Below are 24,628 nucleotides of genomic sequence, written 5' to 3' on the forward strand. Positions count from 1 at the left end.
AGATATGTCAAGATACATAATTTAAAATATTTTAATAATGTATAACTGCTTTTTAGTCAAAAGAGAGTTATTGTAACAAAAATTATTAATTACTTTTTTTCACTATTTTATAGTAATTATGTTGTTTTTAGACGATAAATTAAAAAGTAATTTGCATAACTTAGGGAGGTTGTAGTTTATTTTGATTGGGGTGAGGAATTTTGGCAGACCCTGTGTATTTAGAATACCCTAGGGCTAATTTTTTGTTTGTCAGTAATATAAGACAACCTTTATTAACTTTAACTTCTTTCTGAAATTGTTGTAATAACAAACAATTTTTAATTTTTTTTACTTATTTGTGTTTACCTATACCTAATGAACTTGTTCTGAGTTCTTTAGAAACTTACGATTTGTTGAGTTTTCCTTCAAAATTATCTTACAAGGATTAAAATAATAAATTAATATTCTCTATTTTAATGAATACTTTTAACCCTTTTATATTTATAATTCATTTTTTACTTACAATTAGTTAAAAAAAAATAGTGGATTTAATATGAATGTATTGCGAAGTTGAGTGCAGGTTAGCTTAAAGTACGAGTATGGCATCAATGTGTGCCATTTTATCCCTTTTTTCTACATTAATAATAAATAAAATTGAAGTTATATTAATATAAATATTATCCTCTCTTTCAGAGATATCTGTTTGAAAATTCTTGCGCATAATAACTTAATCGGTCGGATAATAGGCAAGGGTGGTAACACAATTAAACGGATCATGCAAGAGACTGATACCAAAATAACTGTATCAAGTATTAACGATATAAGTTCGTTTAATCTAGAACGCATCATTACCGTGAAAGGCACGATCGAGAACATGAGCAAGGCCGAGGCTCAAATTAGTGCAAAACTGCGGCAAAGTTACGAAAATGACCTACAGGCCATGGCACCTCAGACAATGATGTTCCCTGGCTTACATCCAATGGCCATGATGGCCACAGCAGGCATCGGATATGGTTCACGGGGTCTGTACGCAGGACAGGCGCCGTATCCGGGCATTTATCCTGCAGGTGCTCCTACAGGAGCTGTTGAGACTCCGGAAACAACTTATCTGTATATACCGAACAATGCAGTGGGAGCGATAATCGGCACCAAAGGATCACATATCCGTAACATTATTCGATTCTCTGGGGCCTCTGTTAAGATAGCTCCTCTTGACGAAAGCCGTCCCCAAGACGCGCAAGCTGAAAGAAAAGTCACCATTGTTGGATCACCCGAAGCACAATGGAAAGTAAGTAATATCTCACTAATGGCAATAAATAAAATTGGTGTTATTAAATTAGTGTTTATTTGCTTATACATGGAACATTCGAATATTTGTAGCATAAAAGCCTATTAGAATTATTTTGATTTCTATGTGTGAAACAAAATTATGTACACTTTACCACTAAATATGAAGATTGGAAAAACTTCAGTCCCTGAAGAAGGTAACTTTGTTACCGAAAAGTGACTCGGACAACTACAGTGTCGTGTTTTGGCATTGGGGTTTTGAGCTATTCTGTTTGTTTTTATTAATGTTTCATTTAAATGTTTAAGGATTAATATAATTTATTACTTTTTTTTTTACTTGTCATTAACGATTACATAGGGGGTTCGTCAAATTTTTTCGGACCTTTCTTTTGGTTCGCGAGGAAAATAAGGTTGGGAAACACTGATCTAGATTATACCGATAGAAAAGATATGCGATGCGCTGCACTGATGCGCCTATATTAAGATAACTTCGTATGGGTCAAATTCGGAAGGCGAACCCGCCAATAAAAATTGTCGGTTTGGAAAGTAGCAGAGTACTTAGAGATCCAAAAAATAAAACAACTCCTTTCAGTAACCATCATGACATATTCTTTTTAGAAACATGCGACAACAGAACATTTTGTATTTAATTTTAAAACAAAATTATACGCAAGAACAAAAAAATAATATTAAATCTGGATAATTATATTGGAATTCCTGTTTGAAAATTACTCCAGTCTTTGTCAGTTTTTTCTCATACACTCCGATGTTGAAAAGAAAATTATTTTTTGTAAATGTTCCTTTTGAAACATATTCTAAAGCTCTAAATTTAGGAATAAGAATCGTCTACCTATTTAATAGGGTCAGAATTTTTTCTATTTGACTATTAATTTCTTTATAATTTGGTTTAAATATTCAAATTATCCGATATTTGAATATTTGTAACTAAATAAGTATTGGTAGTCAAATATTCAATAAATCAAATATGATTTGAGTACACTAAAGCATTTTGTGAATGAAGGGGACATTTGTCGGCGATCCTTATTAAATTAAATATATTATATAATTAGTAGAATCCTTTCGTTGATGTTATTTCCGGTATATAGATAAAAATTTGGTTTGTTGTCAGTCACGAGTTGGGACAGCAATTTCGGGAATTAATGTAATAATAAAGACATTAGGGCGAAACAACGGACTGTTATTAATGGATTTATAACAGCGTTCGTGCATCGACCGCCCCAGTGAGACGCCCGAAAATAATGCGTCGAACGTGGAGACAAAAGGGTTTTAACGTTAACGAGCCAACTGGACCCTCGAAATAATAAAGGAGCAATACAATAAGAAGGAAAATGGCATTAGAATTTCGTGATTTTCTTTTCCTGACAAGATTTTTCAAGCGTGACATCATATCCTGGTAGAAAGCAAACGGAAAGGCCATTGGAAAGATACGTATAAGTTGAGCTGATATAGTTATGGTATATTATGTCATACTGTACGTTTTCTTTGGTATTAAGGACTATACGGACACCAACGGGAAGTTATTAGTTGCAGTATTACAATTACAAGATTAGTGTGCTTAGATTTGTAGATGATATACCAATATTAGTATCTAACAAGGAAGAGTTAGAGAAAGTTTTATAAACATAGGAGACGAAAGATTTTCGGTATCTAGGAGGTCAAAAAGTCAGGACGGAAGGAGTAGTAGAGATATAAAGCAGAGGATAGTGGAGGATCCAGTCGGCTCCAATAAAANATAAATATAATAATAATATATTACTTAACTAATAATGATGAATCAAATACCTCGTTAAGTGCATTTTCACAGTGCTTTAAATGTATGTTATTATTACACGTCCAGTAGTTTTGTTAATCACGAAAAATTTTTATTGCCTGATCTTATTTATTAATGTTTGTTGCTATAATTTAAATAATATGTTAATGAAGATTAGCAATTTCGCTGTAATTTACGTTCTACTAATTTATCGGACGATTTTCTTTATCCTTTTTTTTATTATCATTAGTGGAAAGTTGAGAGAGTAAATTTGGTATCGTAAACGATGTGCCCCAGCACTACTACAATCTACCTCATCAAATCAAAATCAATTAGGCACATTATTAACCATAGGAAATTTCCGTTGTTGCGCAGAAACCGACCATATAAACCTCAGTTTTACCGCTATCGTTGCAGACCAATATAGGAAAACACTGACCAAAGAGAATATTATAATGTTGCTGCTACATTACTACAGAAAGTGTTTTGCGTAACGTTAACATGCTATCATATTTTTGTTTCACGTTTTTCTTTTGTCTTAATACTGCATTGATGTATTTTTTGCATAGTATAAACTATTACATCCTGTAACGCACATACACTCACACAACTGATCTTGATAATCAAAATACGAGGCCCACACGTCATCACCACTACCACCCAATCATACCGTACGACAACGATTATTACTATCTATCAATTTAATGAAAATCGATCGATTCGATGATGGTGAAATACGAGCAGTAGTAAATACGAAGTTATAATATACTTATAACAATCTATTGGATGAAGTTGACCTAAGTTGTCATCGTTAGATAATGGACTCAATCTAGAAAATTAAGATGTTAAAGAAGGAAGACTTTTAAGCGGCGTATGCTGCGTGTGTGGTGTCGATAAAATTGATAATGTAATGAAATAGATGTGAAAAGTATATGTAAAGTACATGCGTAGTATAACATTACCGATAGAACGTTCGCAGCAACACGTCATTGCACCTGCGCAATAGAGGGAGACTATTAATACTACAACAGCAGTTGGTGTGGTGCGTGTTAGCGTGACGTCGAGAAGTGACTGACTGCGCGGTGTGAATGAACGAGAGACATTTTTAAAATATTACATTAATTGTTAGGAGATTGTTGAAAATGTTTCGTGGGTTCTTGTCAACAGTTTTCGATTGAATATTATTTGTTTTTCTAGGTGGAGTATCGCAAAGTGTTGACGAGAACTGAGATTGTTAATAATAATAATAATAATAAAATAATAATACCAACTAAGACGATTAGGGGCTTCATTATATCGTTATATGATGGAAGCCCTTAAAGGGCAGGCGATCTTGAATCGAGGTCGGCCAGCCTCGTATAGTACAAACTCGGGAGGTATTAGTTAGAGCCCTCGGGCCAGCCGAATTAACGGCTTTTTGTAAAAAAGATATTTTTGATAAACTTGTTGGGGAGGATGTTTTTTGTTAGATTTTTAAAAAATTATGATTCGAACGGCGCGAAGATCCGTTCGAGAAACTGTGAAAAAAATGGATATATTATATAATAATATATATTTATTTATAAAAGAAATTTAACTTNAAATTTAACTTATTTGTACAGAGTTTAAGTGTGCCAAAGTGCGAAAATGTTACCAGAGAGCTGCATTTATAATGTAAGAAGAAATGATATTTAAAAGGGTACACAGCATTCAGAATTGCACACAAAACACCCAATTGCATTCGGAGACATACCAACAACGTCACTGATTATTTTTTTTAACCACTTTTGGACGCAATCGAAAATTATTGTACAAAACGGTATTGATTCAAAGTACAAAAAGTAAAACGAACAAAAAAGTAAATAAATACATTCGTAGTACAAAACATGTTTGATCAATAATTTAATTTCTCGATCCATTTGTTTCACACTACATTTTAGAAGTTTTGCCAAAAATCTAACACATTCATACATTTAAATAATAATCATGTCTAAAGTACGTATTCAGGTATATCAAAATTAACATCTCGCGCTTAATCAGCCCCCCTACAAAGCGAAAATTTTAATGAAGTCATTTTTAGAACAGCTTTTCATGCTCCGTTCTCTTGGCCCTCGAACATGATTCACCTCCAATCTATCAATTTTTACGTGGATTAGTCGTAAAGTGTTTCAATTTTTCTTCAAATTATAAATATACATGTGTACGTCAAACCCTGGCCCGTTCAGCTTATTGCGAATTGCAACTAAAGTGTAATGAATCACAATTAATTCGCTTAGTCGTCAAGTAACAGTTTATTCATTTCGCCTACAAGCAATTTAGATGCAAAACAAATCATCCCGCAATTTATTCTCAATGTTGTATTTTACGTATTTGTTTTTATTCCTACAAAATTTTAGTGAATTCGCTTAAATGTAACAAGTTTCGTGTTTATTTTTCATCAAAAGATAAAGCGATGCTTGTTTTGCATCTTTCCAGTTTATGCTAAGATTGCGAACGCTGTTACTCTCGATTTGTCCATATTAGAATAACCACCAAGAACGAAAGGGTGCAGGTTTTCACAAGTAATTCGTCATTTTACAGAAATGGTGTAGGTACTTATGTGGATCGTTAATTAACTCTCAAGCTCTGAAAATTTGTGTCACGCAAATCATAATATGTCTGTTATTATTTTAATAGTGCCTAACCCATCTGGTATTACGAACAATTTCGGGGCATCTATCACTATTAACTTATCGATAGACTAAAATTATGAGTCACTGGTAAACCAATAGTTTGTATACAAAAAAGATAAGGACATTTTGTGGTTTCGGGAAGACAATCTATTGGATACATTTAATTTATAAAAATTAAACGGCATAAGCATGTGAGTACACAATCATATGCCTCAAAATTGTTCTGGTACAGAACTTGAAATAAATAGTTATAGTTTTAAATTACATTTGATGGTTAATTCGTGTAAGATGATAGAATAATATTAATCTTTTCCGCATTATGAACAACAGATGCAGAAACGTAAAACATAACAATAGCTTGTAATGTTAATGGGTGTACATAAAGAAAAAAAATCTAGTAGTACATGTTCATTCATCTGGTTTACTATGGTTTGTCTTTTTACGTGTAAGAATTAGTTTTTTGGTCACTTATAGTTTATAGTACATGTTATACAATATTGCTGGAAAGAGACTGACTGTGCAAACAGCCGTTATAGATATAGACACTTGTTGTCGGATAGCTTCGCTTTTAAGTCTTGCATTACTTTATTTAATGACAACATCAATTTTTCAATTAAAAAAAGCGTTTGCATGACCATGCTGACTAAAGATCAATCACATGATGTAAGTTATCCGACTCGAGAACAAACTACCTCAGTAATTATTATGTTTCTATAATGGTAATTTGTTGTTTAATACATATTTCTTGGGTAACAGTAAGTTTCAATTCAATATTGTTTGTTAACAAGTTAGTTTTTCAACACAGCTGATTTAAATGCAACATATTTGCCATGTTGAAATTGTTTTACAAAGCTACAGTTGAGAAATTGACTTATGTTCGTGGTATGCATATACTAAAAAAATCATGCTATTCAATATTTTTAATAGTTATAGGGATTTCTTAATCAGTGTGCCATTCTTTTTTTGTAATTGGTCATTACTATACATTTATTTGCACATTTTAAATAAAAATGTGCTTTCTCCAATTGCATTTTAAAAACTATTATCAGAATAAGGACTCCATCGTAAACTATATCCACAAGACTTTCAATTCAAAATCTTGTTTGTCTCATATTTGTTAATTATGTCACTGATTGTCAATTTATAAACGTTAGATTTAATGATACACGTTTGGTTTCGGTTCAACAATAGTGACTGCAGAAAAGCCTATGCTTTTATTTACAATTTCAAAGTTTTTGATACTTATTGAAGTTAAATGTAAAATCCTTGTGGTGTTTTCTTTGGGGGACTGTTCTTTTTGTAAATGTAGTGCAACTGCTTTGAGCCTGTACTTTATTTTGTAATTTCCGTAACAGTACAGCTACAAAAGTTTGTGACTTACTAGGTCAAAATAGAAAAAGAAAAATATGAATCACTGCGTAGGACTGTGTTTATACCGTTTTAATTATGTTTGTTTACTTCCACAAGCCTAGTAAGTCTTCTAGAACTTTAAGAATATTCATATTAAACGCAAAGTTTTCTCTCAGGTATATAGCTCAGGATTAAAGTGCTGCAAACCATTAATTTTTAACTGTAAGGTAATTTTTGCAGTAAATACTATGTTATCTTTGTCTGATGTAAATCAGCCTAACAATAGGTCAAACGAATCAATGTAACAGCATTAGTTTTCACATAAAACATTATTATTGTACAATAGGCAAAAAAAATGAAAATATCTTGAGAGCAAGTCCCAGCAGTTTTGCACAAGTTAATTGGCATACTTGTCACTAATTCTATTTCAAAACATTTATTTCAGTTATTAAATAAAGTGTTCCCTTAAATAGTGTGTTTAACTTTTTTTTAAACTTTTGTATCGAGTGTTTTTAATTTTACATTCATTTATGAATGGTATTATTTGCATATATCTCTTTAGGAATTTCTAAATTTTTGTGTTATAATGATTAGTGCGAACGATTTTCATGAACAGTAAGATCTGTAATTTTTGCAGAAAATAATTTATTTTGAACTAACAAGAGAAATAAAATTGTGATATTATTTATATGTATAAGTAGATCTTTTATTCGATTAAATTAAATTTTATTCTGTCTAAAAGAACTTAAAATTGCCCTCAAAATTACTAAGAAATAATACAACAAAAATATCCTCTGAATTTTTGAAATGATTTGATTTGTGCGCTTGCGTCATATTACAGCTACTTGATACTTTAAAGCAACGTTGGTTGGCGCCTCTCATCCATGGCGAGAAGCATAAACAGTGAGACAAGTCATAGAATAAGTTGATCTATGGAGACAAGTGAGAAGAATTTATCGACTATGGATTTATATCTATGGGGAAGAATTAAAATGGTCGTTGATGGAGCTAGCAGCTTACAGTTTTATAGGTAAGAATTAAAAAATACTGACTAAAACATTTTGCTGGAAGTTATATAATTATCGAAATATCATCTGTAAATGTTGCTGATTACGATGTGTATATTGTTTTTTAGCTATTTCGTTTTTTATTTTCAAATCTATAATCTATGGTTAGTTCCTCAAGATAAAGATCCGAATGTTAAATGTTTTTATCTATGGTCACATGCAGATGACTACATATTTTAACGCGATTTAAGACATTTTGAAATTTTTTGCAGAAAAATGGAATTATGATTTGCAATAATTTAGTGTTATCTCTTATGGTGTATTTCAATGTTTACATCATATCAGCTTCGACGCCAGTGTCGTTAAATTTATTAGACTGGGCAACGGTTCTGTGGTGAAAATACTGCTGTTGTTCCAACAAGGGATGAATCGGATTGAAAGGTAGGACGGTTTATTTTTGATTTAAATAAATGAAATGAGATAAAGTTCAGAAAAGTAGCACTCGCCGATTAGCATCAAGCTTTTATCACATACTCTTATTACTAGATGATAATGCCTAAAACCACTTTTCTAGTGATTCAAACCAAAAGAATGTAAAACTATTTCTTTTCAGACAGTAGCCTAAAAATACATTTCTGGAAAGAGTATTCCTTACTTTGGCTTTAAATTTTTACCAAATAGTGTTCATTTTGAGATATATACCTTTTTAATATAGTGGGATGAAGAGGAAACTGTTACCAACCCTAGCCTAACTTCATCTAACAACCCAACACAAACTAACCTAAATCAAGTTAGGCTAAGGTGGATAACAATTCTCGCCCCTCTGTAAACATATATGGAACTGGTCACAAAATAACACAAACTACTTTTTTGAGTGTTTCTGGTAATCAGCTCATAATATTTACAGAGCATTGTATTGTATTTTTGTCGATCACGGCGTAGTCATTTTGCCGGGATGCATGCAAAATATAATTATTTAGGTTTTTAGGTAATTATACTGATTAAAGACAAAATCATTTATTATTTGTGTATTTTTACAGTTACGTACATATTAATTTACAAAAAATTGCATTTGTTCAGTAGACTTAATTTCTCCCTTATAAAACTCCCTGAAGTACTAAAATGTATTACAATTGTTGTGAGACATCAGTAAAAGAAATTTTATAGTTTGAAATCACCGAGGTGTAGTTTCAACCCTCAATTTTAAAAGGAAGTTTTTATTTCTGATATGTTAATTAAATATTAAACCTGCTGAAAAGATTGGAAAAACTTTGGCGGTTGTTGTAAAAGTTTACTTCAGTCCCTGAAGAAGGTAACTTTGTTACCGAAAAGTGCTTCGGACAACTACAGTGTCGTGTTTTGGCATTGGGGTTTTGAGCTATTCTGTTTGTTCTACAACAACCGCCAAAGTTTTTCCAATCTTCATATTTCGTCATGGCTTCCCGGTCATCGGATTTAAACAGGTATCACAAACTTAGTTGTAAGATTAGATTAATTGGTGCAGATATCCAATTCTTAAAAACCTGTAAACGTAACTCTCTTTTCCCAGAGTTTATGAATATTAAAGTTTCAAAGAACTGTAAAGTTATTGAAAAAATAACCACTTTTGCTAAGCGTAAGTGGCTAGATTTAGAATTGGATTTCTTGTACTCAAAACGTAGTCTACTTGAAATAGAGGCGTATAATTTATTTAAATCTTTAACTTATAATTTAAGTGAAAAAGAATTCAAAAAATGGAGCGATTTTCAAAGGAAGATGTTTTTATCTATAGATTGTAAATTTCATAAAAAGGTGAACATTCATAAAAAGAAGTTACGTAAGTTAGGTATATTCTCCAAACCACTTCCTAAGAAAGTCGAACACATTGTAGAGAATCTGTCATCTCAAGTTTTTGATAATGCCGAAATTAGTTTACTCAATAAAGGATTAAAGTTTGCCTTGCCTTCTCCTGCTACAGCCTTAGAAAATGTTATAGGACATGTTGAAAGTTCAATTCAACATCTTGATGACAATTCCAAAGGCTATATCAGAGAGGCTTGCAAACTAAAATTGAAAACCAGCTTAAAATCTCAGAGTTCCCATATTAAAAATGCTAATATGAAAGTTATCAAAAAATTGAGAGATAAGGATTGTTTTTACGTAAAAGCTGACAAAGGTAATAAAGTTGTGATTTTGGATAAAAAAGACTATTACGATCGGGTTGATGACCTTATTAACAACGGACCTTATTCAAAATTAAATAAAAATCCTTTACCTAGTATGGTTGCTGGGTTTACTAAAACCGTAAAACAATGTCACAACATTATTACTCCTACATTAAAACGAAATTTACTTGTATCATGTCCAACAGTTCCCCGTTTGTACTGTTTGCCCAAGATACATAAACCAGGTAAGTCGATGCGACCAATTGTCTCTGCAATTGGTGCACCAACTTATAAATTAGCCAAGTGGTTGACAAATGAATTCAACAACCTCCCTATTAAACCACCTAGTTTTTCAGTTAAAAATTCTATTGAATTCATAAACAAAGTCAAAGACGTAAAACTAAAAGACAGTGAGGTTATGGTTTCATTTGATGTTTGCTCCCTTTTTCCAAGTGTACCTGTTCCGCTTACTTTGACGTATTTAGAGGATTTACTTAAAGAAAATGGTTTCTCCGCCGACATTGTAGCTGAGTACATAACTCTGGCTTCAATGTGCATGCGGCAAAATTATTTTCAGATAAATGGTTGCTTCTACGAACAGAAAGAAGGAACAGCTATGGGGAATTCTTTATCACCCTTTATAGCCGACCTTTTTATGAGTCGTTTTGAAAGTGACCTTAGCCACCTTGAGTTTTTTCCTCGAATATGGCTTAGATACGTGGACGACATTTTTGCTATCTTCGATTTAAGTTCCAGAAGTCTTCAAGACTTTCTTGATGTTTTAAATTCACGTTTCCCTTCGGTTAAATTTACAGTAGAAATGGAAAAAGATGGCAAATTACCATTTTTAGATACGTTGGTTATAAGAAATGGGAATTCTTTAGAATTCGACATCTACAGAAAACCCACTAATACCTCTAGATATATACCCAACGACTCTAATCATTGTGTTCAACATAAAATGGCTAGTTTTAACTTCCTTGTACACAGATTACTTAGCTTCCCTCTTAGTAAAAATAGATANATTCAATAGATTAATAAAATAGTATAATAAGAATAACTTTCAGAACGTACACCAAATGTCATTTTTGACAACTGTGACACATGCGTAGAAAGGACAAAGATATCGATTTTCTTCTACATGCCAACTAATCGAATCTACACGAAAGCTGACGAAAGACAATTCTAAACAATAGGTCCGTCTTATCTATGGGTTTGGTCGTGCAAGGTTTAATCTTATCTATACAGAAAATAGCAGAATCTATTCTTTTAGTTTTTACTTATACTTATAAGTAGATTATATATACATTTAGATTAAAAATGCCCATAAATAGTGTTATGTCGAATATTACAACTACTTTATTGTATTTATTGTAATGGTGAAGTACATTTTAATGTCGAAGTTGGCAACCACTGGGAACATGTTAAATGTACAGTGTGCAATTAACCCGGCACCATATGGGGAACTTTTATTACTTTATATTAATTAGTGTCAACTTTTCATTTCGTATAGGCATGATTGCAAAAAATTGATATTTGACTATTTAATTTTGGGTTTTAGGCTAAGCAAAACTTTTTATCAAGAATAACTTTTTTCATAAAACCAATAATAAGAAAGTCTCCTATACGGTGCCAACTTAATTAGACTCACAGTATAATAAAAGTTGCTGTTGTGTTGTTTTTTATATGATGAATACCATGAGTTTCCTGAGTTTATTATGAAATTTTACATAAAATATCATGAAAGGTAAGCGGGGGACAGGATTAACATGTTTAAAACAAACTGTTTTAAAACACACTCTAAATTAAAATGTTTTAAACTACATATTGGTTATAAATATGAAATAAAGAAAACATGTTACAGGATTGACATGTTTAAAACACGTATTTTAAACACTATTAAAAATACAACTAGTCAAAGACATCAAGGCACCACGCCAAAAAACATGTTTAAAATTTAAAGCACTTAAAATATGTGTTCAAAATAAACTTAAAAATGTTTAGAACATATGAACACATGTTTAAAATGTTTTGAGATGTTTTTTTCACAAATTTAATAAAAAGCGGCATTTTCCACACTGATATAATGTGACACGTGTTTTAACGAAATAGTTTTTTGCAAAATCAAAGGAAATTATTTATAATTCTCGGTATTTTTTTGACCAATTTTGAAATTTGGGCGCGTAAAATTTTACTCACAACAGTTGCGCAAACTTTTAAATTTCAATGATATATGCCCAGCTGGTTGTAAGGTAAAAATGAGTTTTTGCGAAATCATAATTTCAGTTTGTTAACCAGTTGTGAAATTTCTCTTTTTACCGTGATTTAAGCAAATTTAAATTTATATGATATAAACGCAGCAGTGTCGATAGGTGGCATTTTCTTTGACGAAAATGTGTTTTTGCGAAATCAAAAGAAATGATTCACGATTTTTGGTTAATTTTTAATACAATATTCTTTTTGTTTCAGCTTTCCGAACAACTTGCTTGTGATAGGGAATTCCTTACAACCCATTGTCATAAGAACATATTGGACTGCACTTTAGACTTGTAAAGAAAGGTATTTAACATTACAATTTCTTCATAGTTTTTATAAAATAGTCATTGTTTTAATACTTTGAACTATTCTATTACGGATTTTTAGTCAGAAAGTGCCAAATTGTATTAAAGTTGTAGTGGGGCAGCAGTGAAAAGAATTATTGTTGGAAATACTGCACTTTCAACTCCTAATTTAAAAGATAAGTTCATTTTCCCCATATTAAACGTTAAAAGTACTGAAATGCATTAAAAATATTATGGGGCCCCAGCAAAAGTAATTTTATGGTTGGAAATTAGGACGGAGCACGTTAAACCCCCATTTTATAAAAGTCGTTTTTATTTCCTAATAATTTAATTTGTCCCTTATAAATGCGCTGAAAGTACTAAAATGTATTAAATTTATTGTGAAACCTCACTACAAAGCAGTCTGTAGTTAGAAATCACCGAGGTAAAGTTTTAATCCCCATTTGAAAAGGTCTAAGTTAATATCTCCATTATTAAATGCGCTAAAGCAGAATGTGTTAACGTTAGTGTGAGGCATTGGTTAACAAAATTTTATATGTGGAAACTACCAAGGTGCACTTCTAAACCCCGAATTAAAAACAGTTTGTATTTCTTGATAAATTAATTTATACCGCACTAAACGATTTGAAAGTTGTAAACTGTAGTAGAGGAGTTGTAAAAAACTAGAATTATGTGGCAAAAACTTCAGTGAATATTTTAAACCGTCTTTTTTAAAACAAAATTAGAAGTGCTACTGCTCCACTGACAATAAAAATACTGCGCTGTATAGAAAGTTGCCTACGCAAACAACGAGCAATCAGGAGCAATGTTATTTAAAATCAGACAAAATTAAATCTTCTCTGGCTGGAGTCAACATAAAGGTAGAAATGTTACAGTGTGAATCAAAATTTGTCAACAACTAAACTTTTCGATATTAATAATATGATCTACCTTTATTTAGTACATAAGCAGTCCAAGAAAATAATTATGATTATATAACACTAAACACTGGCGATGTAAATCAATGTTTTTCATTTTGTTTTGGATATTTGTTTAATCCGGGTATTTCTACGTTATGTACTGTACATTACGGTTTTTATGCCATTTCTGATAGAATTTAGAATACATGAAAATATTGCATTAATTCTTAGAAACTGATATAAGTAATTAAAATATGCTATAAGTATCATACTTTAATTGCGGTTTTTTTTTGCAGGAGGGTCAGTTCCTATTTACGAATTAACCTGAGTTAGTATAATTGAACGCACCTACAAAACCTATTATCTATGTAGTGTAAGTATAAAAGGAATTTTTATCTGTGGATCTTCCGGCGATCTCATTACTCATTTTCTCATTTGTAATTTTGTTTTCGGTCTTCACGTAGATGGATAAGTTGTCGTTTTTGGTGTCCATTAACGGAGACAACACCTGAAGGTATTTAGCCTTAATCTTATTCGATTTTCATTTGATTGTGTGGAATGTGTTTCTATTTAGTAATTGATGGGTTTCGATTACCGTTTGGATTTTTTTTTGCGTAAACGACTCGGTGGCGTAGTGGTTTCGTGTTCCAATATGGTGGTCAATCGAGATATATTGCCTGTCCACTTATCACTGAATTTTTAGATTCTTAGTTCATTTAAAGATGAACAATTAGGATTTTGTTAGAATTTTTGAATTTTGAGAATTGTTTTAGGCGATGATTGTAGATTTTTCATACTGACCGGGCCACGTTGTGAAGAATTGTTTTTGATTTATAGATAAAATATTATTCTGCCCTTAAAATTCTAAATTTCTTTTAGAAAAATTCTTATTTTTGCCTTGTTATTCTGTAGATTGGATTTTAATGACTGTTTTTTTTTTCTGTAATATAGGTTTGCTGTGAGATGACATTCTTGGTTTAGATGGGGAAACTTACAGATGCAATGTTTATGGCAGTCAGACTTATTTTTATTTCCAAAAATGCTTCTAATGAGCTGGCCAAAAATTCATATGGTGGTAACAATAGTAATTATCATTAATAATAAAATAACAAAGCCTGATGAACATATAATTAATATTAAGTTGTTTCAACAGATTAATTTCCATTAAAACATAATAAGTGAACATGAAAAGGGTAAATTAAAAGGAGCCGAAACGTGGAGAGGGAGAAACTCACATTTCTTTCTCTTGGACTCAGAAAGGGTAAGAAATCTTTTAACTATTTTATGATGTGCTTATAAAATGGTGTGTGATTTTCCAAATCTTGTATTCCATTTGTTTAACCATAATTACTATTATAATTTTTTACTCTTGAATTGTAATTGTTGATTATTCAGTTTGATAGTCTATTATTTGATTGATGGAAATTATGATTCTTAATAATTTAATATGATTTGATATGAAACTAATATTAAATTGTTTCAGCAGGTTATCATTTAAATACATTAAATGAACAAGGAGACAACAATAAGAAAGATTCGAAACATGGAGAAGTGGAACCCCGTTAAAGCTCCTTCCTCTTGGACTTGAAAGGTGCAGTTTTTAGAAAATACATGCATTCCAATTGACACTGATGTATTTAAGGTTACACATGTGATGTGTCTGTCTTCTGCTGTATGACATTTCATCATCAGTGGGATTATTTGCCCTCTATGGTAACTATGGTTTTCTGCTCTAACAATTATCTATTGTCTACAATAATAAATTGACATCGTACGTCTGTGATTGTTTCTATTACTTTTAATATTTATCTGTCATGAATAAAATTGACAACTCGTCGCCATTGTATAAATGTAGCTATTTTACTTGCTTTTTTGGTGATTGTTTATCACATTTTACCTAATTTAATCTGTTTAATTAATATTTTTTGTCTATTTCTGCAGACTGTCCAAAGAAATGAGAGAGAATTACAAGTTCAAGTTGATCATACTGAAACAACCAATCTCTACAGTGGTATCTTTCCTGAATTATATCCTTGATTTGCTGTTTTCATCTTCAACTTGCAACATTATGGACTTAATTTTCAGCAGATGAGTGAGCAAGAGAATTCCACTGAAACAACAAATTTTCTGCTGATATTCCTCCTGGATTCGGTGTGCTTTTCACACCTACAAACTTTCGAACATTACAGTCTACAGTTAATTAAGGTGAGAATAGTTGATATAATTAATTTTAATTGCTCTTTATTAATCTGTTACCACCCTATCTGTTTCAGATCGACGCTGGAGAAGACAAAGATGACCCCGTAGTTGAAATAGTTGTTTATCTTGCATGCTCTATCTAGTAGAATTATAATTAATTCTAAATAATTCTTTTAGTCCAAATTCAGATTAATTTTTTATTTTGCGTGTTTTTTTTGTAGTTAATTTGAATTAGTTTTTTATTTGCATGCTTATTTTTGTTGATTTTATCTCAAGTAATTGTTGATTGTAGATGTTTTTATTATTTTTTTGTAATAGTAGTAATGTAGTAGTAGTATTTACTAACACGTTTAGTAGTTGTAGTATAGTCTAACCGTGCTTACCTCTTNCAGTGGAATTCCAATAATGTCCTCTTGCTCTCACTCATCTGCTGAAAATTAACTCCATAAGGTTGCAAGTTGAAGACGAAAACAGCAAAATCAAGGATATAACTCAGGAAAGACGAAATCATTGCAGATATTGGTTGTTTCACTATGATCAACCTGAACTTGCAATTTTTCCTCTCGTATGTTTGGACGATCTGTAGAAACACATAGAAAACAATAATTAAAGAGATTAAATTAGATAAAAATATGAAAAACAACAGCATTATGCAATCGCGATGGATTGTCAATTTTATTCAAGACATAGATAACAGAAATAATCATAGACGTACAATGTCAATTTATTACTGTAAACAATAGATAATTGTTAGAGAAGAAAACTATAGATACCATAGAGAGCAAATAATACCATCGACGATGATGAAATGTCATATAACAGAAGACAGACACATCACATCTGTAACCTTAAACACATCAGGAATAAAATAGCATAAATACTATAAAAAAAAAAGGAAATTGTGTCAATTTTTGAAAATTACCAAAGCCATCATATGCTTAGGAGCTGAACAATTTGAAAAAAAGCTGAAGTCAGTCCCGCGCTTTAATTCTGAACTTGGAAAAAGATCCAATGCAACTTATGCTCTCCTAATACAAATGTCGAAATTTATGAAAATTTTCAGTTTTGAACCAATTACGAGGGTTAGTCAGAAAGTAATGGAAAATCAAAAATTGTTTTTTGAAATTTGGTTGTTCCATAACTTTTTAACCAGCCCTCGTATATGACGAAAAACTGAAAATTTTGTTAAATTTGAAAAATTGTATTACGAGAGCATAAGTCGCAAAAGATCTTTTTCGAAGTTCCAATTTTTAGAGCGGGATCAACTATATAGCAGTTTTGTTTTTCGTTTTCCGCGCTAAAAATTGGTACTTGAAAAAGATCTTTTGCAACTTATGCTCTCCTAATACAAATTTTCAGATTTAACAAAATTTTCAGTTTTGCGTCGTATACGAGGGCTGGTAAAAAAGTTACTGAACAAATTTCAAAAAACAGATTATTCAATTACTTTTCGACTAACCCTCGTATTTGGCTCGAAACTGAAAGTTTTCATAAATTTCAACATTTGTATTAGGAGATCATAAATCGCAAAAGATCTTTTACAAAGTACCAATTTTTAGAGCGAGATCAACTATATAGCAGTTTTGTTTTTCGTTTTTCTACATCCTTTGGCTTTGAAACGTTTAATTGAACTATTACTATCCAAATTTATGTTCATTTCCAGTATTATAACTATAAATTAAATTTCTCAATAGACGTCTTAGTGTTGTTTTTAATAAGTAAAACACTGTTTACATCAAAACGAGGTTTATTTAGCAATTTTATTATATATTGTGATTAAATAAAATAAGGTTTGTTTAAGAATACATTTATTGTTGCAAATTAAGAGCATTTATAATAAACACAACGTATGAACATCAACAGATAAGTATTTCAAATAACAANTTTCGGCTCCTTTTAATTTACCCTTTTCATGTTCACTTATTATGTTTTAATGGAAATTAATCTGTTGAAACAACTTAATATTAATTATATGTTCATCAGGCTTTGTTATTTTATTATTAATGATAATTACTATTGTTACCACCATATGAATTTTTGGCCAGCTCATTAGAAGCATTTTTGGAAATAAAAATAAGTCTGACTGCCATAAACATTGCATCTGTAAGTTTCCCCATCTAAACCAAGAATGTCATCTCACAGCAAACCTATATTACAGAAAAAAAAAACAGTCATTAAAATCCAATCTACAGAATAACAAGGCAAAAATAAGAATTTTTCTAAAAGAAATTTAGAATTTTAAGGGCAGAATAATATTTTATCTATAAATCAAAAACAATTCTTCACAACGTGGCCCGGTCAGTATGAAAAATCTACAATCATCGCCTAAAACAATTCTCAAAATTCAAAAATTCTAACAAAATCCTAATTGTTCATCTTTAAATGAACTAAGAATCTAAAAATTCAGTGATAAGTGGACAGGCAATATATCTCGATTGACCACCATATTGGAACACGAAACCACTACGCCACCGAGTCGTTTACGCAAAAAAAAATCCAAACGGTAATCGAAACCCATCAATTACTAAATAGAAACACATTCCACACAATCAAATGAAAATCGAATAAGATTAAGGCTAAATACCTTCAGGTGTTGTCTCCGTTAATGGACACCAAAAACGACAACTTATCCATCTACGTGAAGACCGAAAACAAAATTACAAATGAGAAAATGAGTAATGAGATCGCCGGAAGATCCACAGATAAAAATTCCTTTTATACTTACACTACATAGATAATAGGTTTTGTAGGTGCGTTCAATTATACTAACTCAGGTTAATTCGTAAATAGGAACTGACCCTCCTGCAAAAAAAAACCGCAATAAAAGTATGATACTAATAGCATATTTTAATTACTTATGTCAGTTCCTAAGAATTAATGCAATATTTTCATGTAAATTAATTAAAAACCTATTGGCAATGACCTGCTTATTTTAATCTTAAAACCAAACAAAAAAAATATGGCGGAACAACATAAAATACTATATATACATATATGCCATACATTGCAAATTTAAATTGAATTCTCTATAAGGAATCGTTCATAAAATACGTCCGTAAATAAGAGGGATGGAGGGGTATTGTTTAGTGTGACGACATATTACAAAACGGAGAGGGGTCCAAGGAAATGGGACGTTCGCAATTCTCCAATTTCATTTTAATGTTTTTCTTAACTTGGCAGTTCTTAAAATTTTTCATTACGATAGAAAATAATATTCTCATTGCTATTTTTAGTTCCAAGATATCGTTTGTAAAGGGGTGTGTGGATTATCTCTTATGACGTAATAGATGAAGGTCACTGAAAGTGCGACTTGGTTTGACAAAGAGGGAGGGAGGGAGGGGTCCAGAAAGGTGATATTCTGAATAACGTATTTTATGGACGACTCCTAAGATGGTTAAGTAAATATTTAAACACTATGTTAAGAGCAAATAAGCCCCCCACCCTCCGTGATCATCACATTTCCTCTGACGTGCAAAATAGTATTGTGAATTTTGTTTTATATAATTTCTCACCTATTTCTATTTTAAAAAAATACAACGTGTAAATATACAACACGCTACTGAAGTGAAACTTCTTCAAACACACAAACATACCGGGAAAGAGGTTAAGGAATTGGCGTCAGTGGCGTCGTTTCGACTGCAGAGTGAGACGCACATACACAAACACGCACATATTGTTAGGGCTACACTATACATGCCGGAGTTTCCTGTAACGAACGTTGCATTGAAGCGCGCTCACGGCTCAAGCAATCCCCACTACCAACTTGACTACGTAGCCGAGTAGAGGGGAGACATCTGTTGCATGATTTCGTTACATAGCAATTCGTATGAAACGAACTTACCCTGCCGTGCGTAAAGAAGTTTCACTTCAAATAGATTCTACCCAATGTATCTTTGCTCAAAGTAAAACCGGACACGTCGTAATTTTTGTATTACAATTTTCTTAAAAGTGACAAAAACTTCGGTGGAACGTTGTATATTGTACATTTGAAAAACTAAATATGTCTGATCTAGTTCCAATTATTATCACGTTCCTATATGTCAGGGAGAATAAGGAAACTAGTTTTTACATGATAATTAAAAAACGGGGAAAATTTATTTTTCTTCCCAAACATTCCGTATTATTGATTATGGAGTATCTTCTTGACCATTGCTACTTTATTACATTTTTATACTCTCATCTTCCTTAATAACTGAATATTTAATTGAAAAATAAACAGCACAGTTTTTTCAAATAATGTTAACAGTTTTTTATCAGTTTTAGAATTGATAATCAATCAGAAATGGCATAAAAACTGTAATGTACAGTACACAACGTAAAAATACCCGGATTAAACAAATATCCAAAAACAAAATGAAAAACATTGATTGAAGACAGACACATCACATCTGTAACCTTAAACACATCAGTCAATTGGAATGCATGTTTCCTAAAAACTGCACCTTTTAAGTCCAAGGGGAAGGAGCATCAATGGGTTTCCACTTCTCCATGTTTCGAATCTTTCTTATGTTTTGTCTCTGTTCATTCAATGTATTTAAATGATTAACCTGCTGAAACAATTTAATGTTAGTTTCATTTTAAAAATTATGTTTCCAAATATTAAGAATCATAATTTCCATCAATCAAATAATAGACTATCAAACTGAATAATCAACAATTACAATTCAAGAGTAAAAAATTATAATAGTAATTATGGTTAAACAAATGGAATACAAGATTTGGAAAATCACACACCATTTTATAAGCACATCATAAAATAGTTAAAAGATTTCTTACCCTTTCTGAGTCCAAGAGAAAGAAATGTGAGTTTCTCCCTCTCCACGTTTCGGCTCCTTTTAATTTACCCTTTTCATGTTCACTTATTATGTTTTAATGGAAATTAATCTGTTGAAACAACTTAATATTAATTATATGTTCATCAGGCTTTGTTATTTTATTATTAATGATAATTACTATTGTTACCACCATATGAATTTTTGGCCAGCTCATTAGAAGCATTTTTGGAAATAAAAATAAGTCTGACTGCCATAAACATTGCATCTGTAAGTTTCCCCATCTAAACCAAGAATGTCATCTCACAGCAAACCTATATTACAGAAAAAAAAAACAGTCATTAAAATCCAATCTACAGAATAACAAGGCAAAAATAAGAATTTTTCTAAAAGAAATTTAGAATTTTAAGGGCAGAATAATATTTTATCTATAAATCAAAAACAATTCTTCACAACGTGGCCCGGTCAGTATGAAAAATCTACAATCATCGCCTAAAACAATTCTCAAAATTCAAAAATTCTAACAAAATCCTAATTGTTCATCTTTAAATGAACTAAGAATCTAAAAATTCAGTGATAAGTGGACAGGCAATATATCTCGATTGACCACCATATTGGAACACGAAACCACTACGCCACCGAGTCGTTTACGCCAAAAAAAATCCAAACGGTAATCGAAACCCATCAATTACTAAATAGAAACACATTCCACACAATCAAATGAAAATCGAATAAGATTAAGGCTAAATACCTTCAGGTGTTGTCTCCGTTAATGGACACCAAAAACGACAACTTATCCATCTACGTGAAGACCGAAAACAAAATTACAAATGAGAAAATGAGTAATGAGATCGCCGGAAGATCCACAGATAAAAATTCCTTTTATACTTACACTACATAGATAATAGGTTTTGTAGGTGCGTTCAATTATACTAACTCAGGTTAATTCGTAAATAGGAACTGACCCTCCTGCAAAAAAAAACCGCAATAAAAGTATGATACTAATAGCATATTTTAATTACTTATGTCAGTTCCTAAGAATTAATGCAATATTTTCATGTAAATTAATTAAAAACCTATTGGCAATGACCTGCTTATTTTAATCTTAAAACCAAACAAAAAAAATATGGCGGAACAACATAAAATACTATATATACATATATGCCATACATTGCAAATTTAAATTGAATTCTCTATAAGGAATCGTTCATAAAATACGTCCGTAAATAAGAGGGATGGAGGGGTATTGTTTAGTGTGACGACATATTACAAAACGGAGAGGGGTCCAAGGAAATGGGACGTTCGCAATTCTCCAATTTCATTTTAATGTTTTTCTTAACTTGGCAGTTCTTAAAATTTTTCATTACGATAGAAAATAATATTCTCATTGCTATTTTTAGTTCCAAGATATCGTTTGTAAAGGGGTGTGTGGATTATCTCTTATGACGTAATAGATGAAGGTCACTGAAAGTGCGACTTGGTTTGACAAAGAGGGAGGGAGGGAGGGGTCCAGAAAGGTGATATTCTGAATAACGTATTTTATGGACGACTCCTAAGATGGTTAAGTAAATATTTAAACACTATGTTAAGAGCAAATAAGCCCCCCACCCTCCGTGATCATCACATTTCCTCTGACGTGCAAAATAGTATTGTGAATTTTGTTTTATATAATTTCTCACCTATTTCTATTTTAAAAAAATACAACGTGTAAATATACAACACGCTACTGAAGTGAAACTTCTTCAAACACACAAACATACCGGGAAAGAGGTTAAGGAATTGGCGTCAGTGGCGTCGTTTCGACTGCAGAGTGAGACGCACATACACAAACACGCACATATTGTTAGGGCTACACTATACATGCCGGAGTTTCCTGTAACGAACGTTGCATTGAAGCGCGCTCACGGCTCAAGCAATCCCCACTACCAACTTGACTACGTAGCCGAGTAGAGGGGAGACATCTGTTGCATGATTTCGTTACATAGCAATTCGTATGAAACGAACTTACCCTGCCGTGCGTAAAGAAGTTTCACTTCAAATAGATTCTACCCAATGTATCTTTGCTCAAAGTAAAACCGGACACGTCGTAATTTTTGTATTACAATTTTCTTAAAAGTGACAAAAACTTCGGTGGAACGTTGTATATTGTACATTTGAAAAACTAAATATGTCTGATCTAGTTCCAATTATTATCACGTTCCTATATGTCAGGGAGAATAAGGAAACTAGTTTTTACATGATAATTAAAAAACGGGGAAAATTTATTTTTCTTCCCAAACATTCCGTATTATTGATTATGGAGTATCTTCTTGACCATTGCTACTTTATTACATTTTTATACTCTCATCTTCCTTAATAACTGAATATTTAATTGAAAAATAAACAGCACAGTTTTTTCAAATAATGTTAACAGTTTTTTATCAGTTTTAGAATTGATAATCAATCAGAAATGGCATAAAAACTGTAATGTACAGTACACAACGTAAAAATACCCGGATTAAACAAATATCCAAAAACAAAATGAAAAACATTGATTTACATCGCCAGTGTTTAGTGTTATATAATCATAATTATTTTCTTGGACTGCTTATGTACTAAATAAAGGTAGATCATATTATTAATATCGAAAAGTTTAGTTGTTGACAAATTTTGATTCACACTGTAACATTTCTACCTTTATGTTGACTCCAGCCAGAGAAGATTTNATCATAATTATTTTCTTGGACTGCTTATGTACTAAATAAAGGTAGATCATATTATTAATATCGAAAAGTTTAGTTGCTGACAAATTTTGATTCACACTGTAACATTTCTACCTTTATGTTGACTCCAGCCAGAGAAGATTTAATTTTGTCTGATTTTAAATAACATTGCTCCTGATTGCTCGTTGTTTGCGTAGGCAACTTTCTATACAGCGCAGTATTTTTATTGTCAGTGGAGCAGTAGCACTTCTAATTTTGTTTTAAAAAAGACGGCTTAAAAATAATCACTGAAGTGTTTGCCACATAATTCTAGTTTTTTACAACTCCTCTACTACAGTTTACAGCTTTCAAATTGTTTAGTGTGGTATAAATTAATTTATCAAGAAATAAAAACGACGTTTATAAAATGGGGATTTAACGTGCTCCCTCCTAATTTGCAACCATAAAATTTTTTTTGCTAGGACTGCATAAAATCTTTAATGAATTTTAGTACTTTCAGCGCATTTATAAGGGTTTTCTTTGAAATTTCATGTGTTTTCTTGTCTTTCTCTTATAGGTATTTTGTTTTTTAGTGCATAAACTGTTATATCTTTATAATCACATCTTAGGTTGATGTGTAAAATGCTTCTAAATTGATTTTTTGGTATAATTGTTAAATTAAATTAATTATTTGTTTACACTTTCAAAATTAATGTTCGTTTGGGTGGATAGGGTGGCTATAAGGGGAGATGCGGAGGCCACATAAGGTTAGGGAGGCTTTTTTCTCCCTAATCTTGCATTTATATAATAATGGTGTGACAGTTTATGTATAATAATTGTAATTTCTTTGAAATTTTATTGATTTTGTTGTCTCTCTTACAGGTATTTTATTTGCTGAATTAATTCGGGTGGTTGAATGTTGCAATTTTGTAATGTGTAATCAAGTAATTCATAGCTATTTAGAGAAATATTTGATAAATCCATATCATATATTTTTTCTGGCTTATCAGACACTGTGCAGCAAATCTTTGCCTCAAGATACTCTTCTGAAGGCTGAATACCATAAGATTCATTCAATACAGGTTCCATAACACATTCATCAAAAGTTTCTGTTTCTGTTACTCCCATAGCTTCTATACTTCTGATATACTTCTCTTTGTTAAAAACTGCACTAGAACTATCATAGTAATTGAAATGAGAATTATGGTTTGCATCAATGTCTAATGAAATGTTTAATGATGGCTTGTCANATGACAATGGGTTGTAAGGAATTCCCTATCACAAGCAAGTTGTTCGGAAAGCTGAAACAAAAAGAATATTGTATTAA

General features: G+C 31.5%; 1 protein-coding gene and 4 long non-coding RNA genes across 11 annotated transcripts in view; 3 read left to right on the top strand and 2 right to left on the bottom strand.

Annotated features, from left to right (window-relative positions):
* Positions 1-1,390, top strand: part of LOC108732861 (insulin-like growth factor 2 mRNA-binding protein 1) — a 157,122-nt gene extending 155,732 nt beyond the window's left edge. The window contains exons 6-7 of the mRNA XM_025977011.1: positions 550-559; positions 640-1,390. Of these exons, the coding sequence (XP_025832796.1) occupies positions 550-559; positions 640-1,375 (746 nt within the window). The 3' untranslated portion in view covers positions 1,376-1,390. The remainder of the gene's footprint in view (positions 1-549; positions 560-639) is intronic.
* Positions 1,391-7,853: 6,463 nt separating this feature from the next.
* LOC108732871 lies at positions 7,854-14,966 on the top strand. 4 transcript variants are annotated; one of them, XR_003231594.1, is made up of 4 exons: positions 7,854-8,068; positions 8,318-8,486; positions 13,946-14,163; positions 14,601-14,964. It is a non-coding gene; the product is annotated as an uncharacterized LOC108732871 (long non-coding RNA). The 4 variants fall into 4 exon arrangements; XR_003231596.1 differs by lacking the exon at positions 7,854-8,068 and having other exon boundaries at positions 8,175-8,486; positions 13,946-14,022; positions 14,114-14,163; positions 14,601-14,966; XR_003231595.1 differs by lacking the exon at positions 7,854-8,068 and having other exon boundaries at positions 8,183-8,486; positions 14,601-14,733; positions 14,803-14,965.
* A 172-nt stretch (positions 14,967-15,138) lies between these two features.
* On the top strand, positions 15,139-15,961 carry LOC112905155. Its single transcript, XR_003231592.1, has 3 exons — positions 15,139-15,362; positions 15,591-15,854; positions 15,923-15,961. It is a non-coding gene; the product is annotated as an uncharacterized LOC112905155 (long non-coding RNA).
* Positions 15,962-16,240: 279 nt separating this feature from the next.
* LOC108732869 lies at positions 16,241-21,591 on the bottom strand. 4 transcript variants are annotated; one of them, XR_003231587.1, is made up of 6 exons: positions 21,513-21,591; positions 21,372-21,421; positions 20,625-20,934; positions 20,244-20,395; positions 16,622-16,695; positions 16,241-16,428 (listed from the first exon to the last, which is right to left on the bottom strand). It is a non-coding gene; the product is annotated as an uncharacterized LOC108732869 (long non-coding RNA). The 4 variants fall into 4 exon arrangements; XR_003231588.1 differs by having other exon boundaries at positions 20,625-20,732; positions 20,811-20,934; positions 21,372-21,585; XR_003231586.1 differs by having other exon boundaries at positions 20,625-20,732; positions 20,802-20,934; positions 21,372-21,585.
* Positions 17,739-18,646, bottom strand: LOC112905156. The gene is made up of 3 exons (XR_003231597.1): positions 18,433-18,646; positions 17,872-17,995; positions 17,739-17,793 (listed from the first exon to the last, which is right to left on the bottom strand). It is a non-coding gene; the product is annotated as an uncharacterized LOC112905156 (long non-coding RNA).
* Positions 21,592-24,628: the final 3,037 nt, after the last annotated feature.

The sequence above is a fragment of the Agrilus planipennis genome, unplaced genomic scaffold (genome assembly GCF_000699045.2).
Source record: "Agrilus planipennis isolate EAB-ADULT unplaced genomic scaffold, Apla_2.0 scaffold31, whole genome shotgun sequence".
NCBI classification, from domain to species: domain Eukaryota; kingdom Metazoa; phylum Arthropoda; class Insecta; order Coleoptera; family Buprestidae; genus Agrilus; species Agrilus planipennis.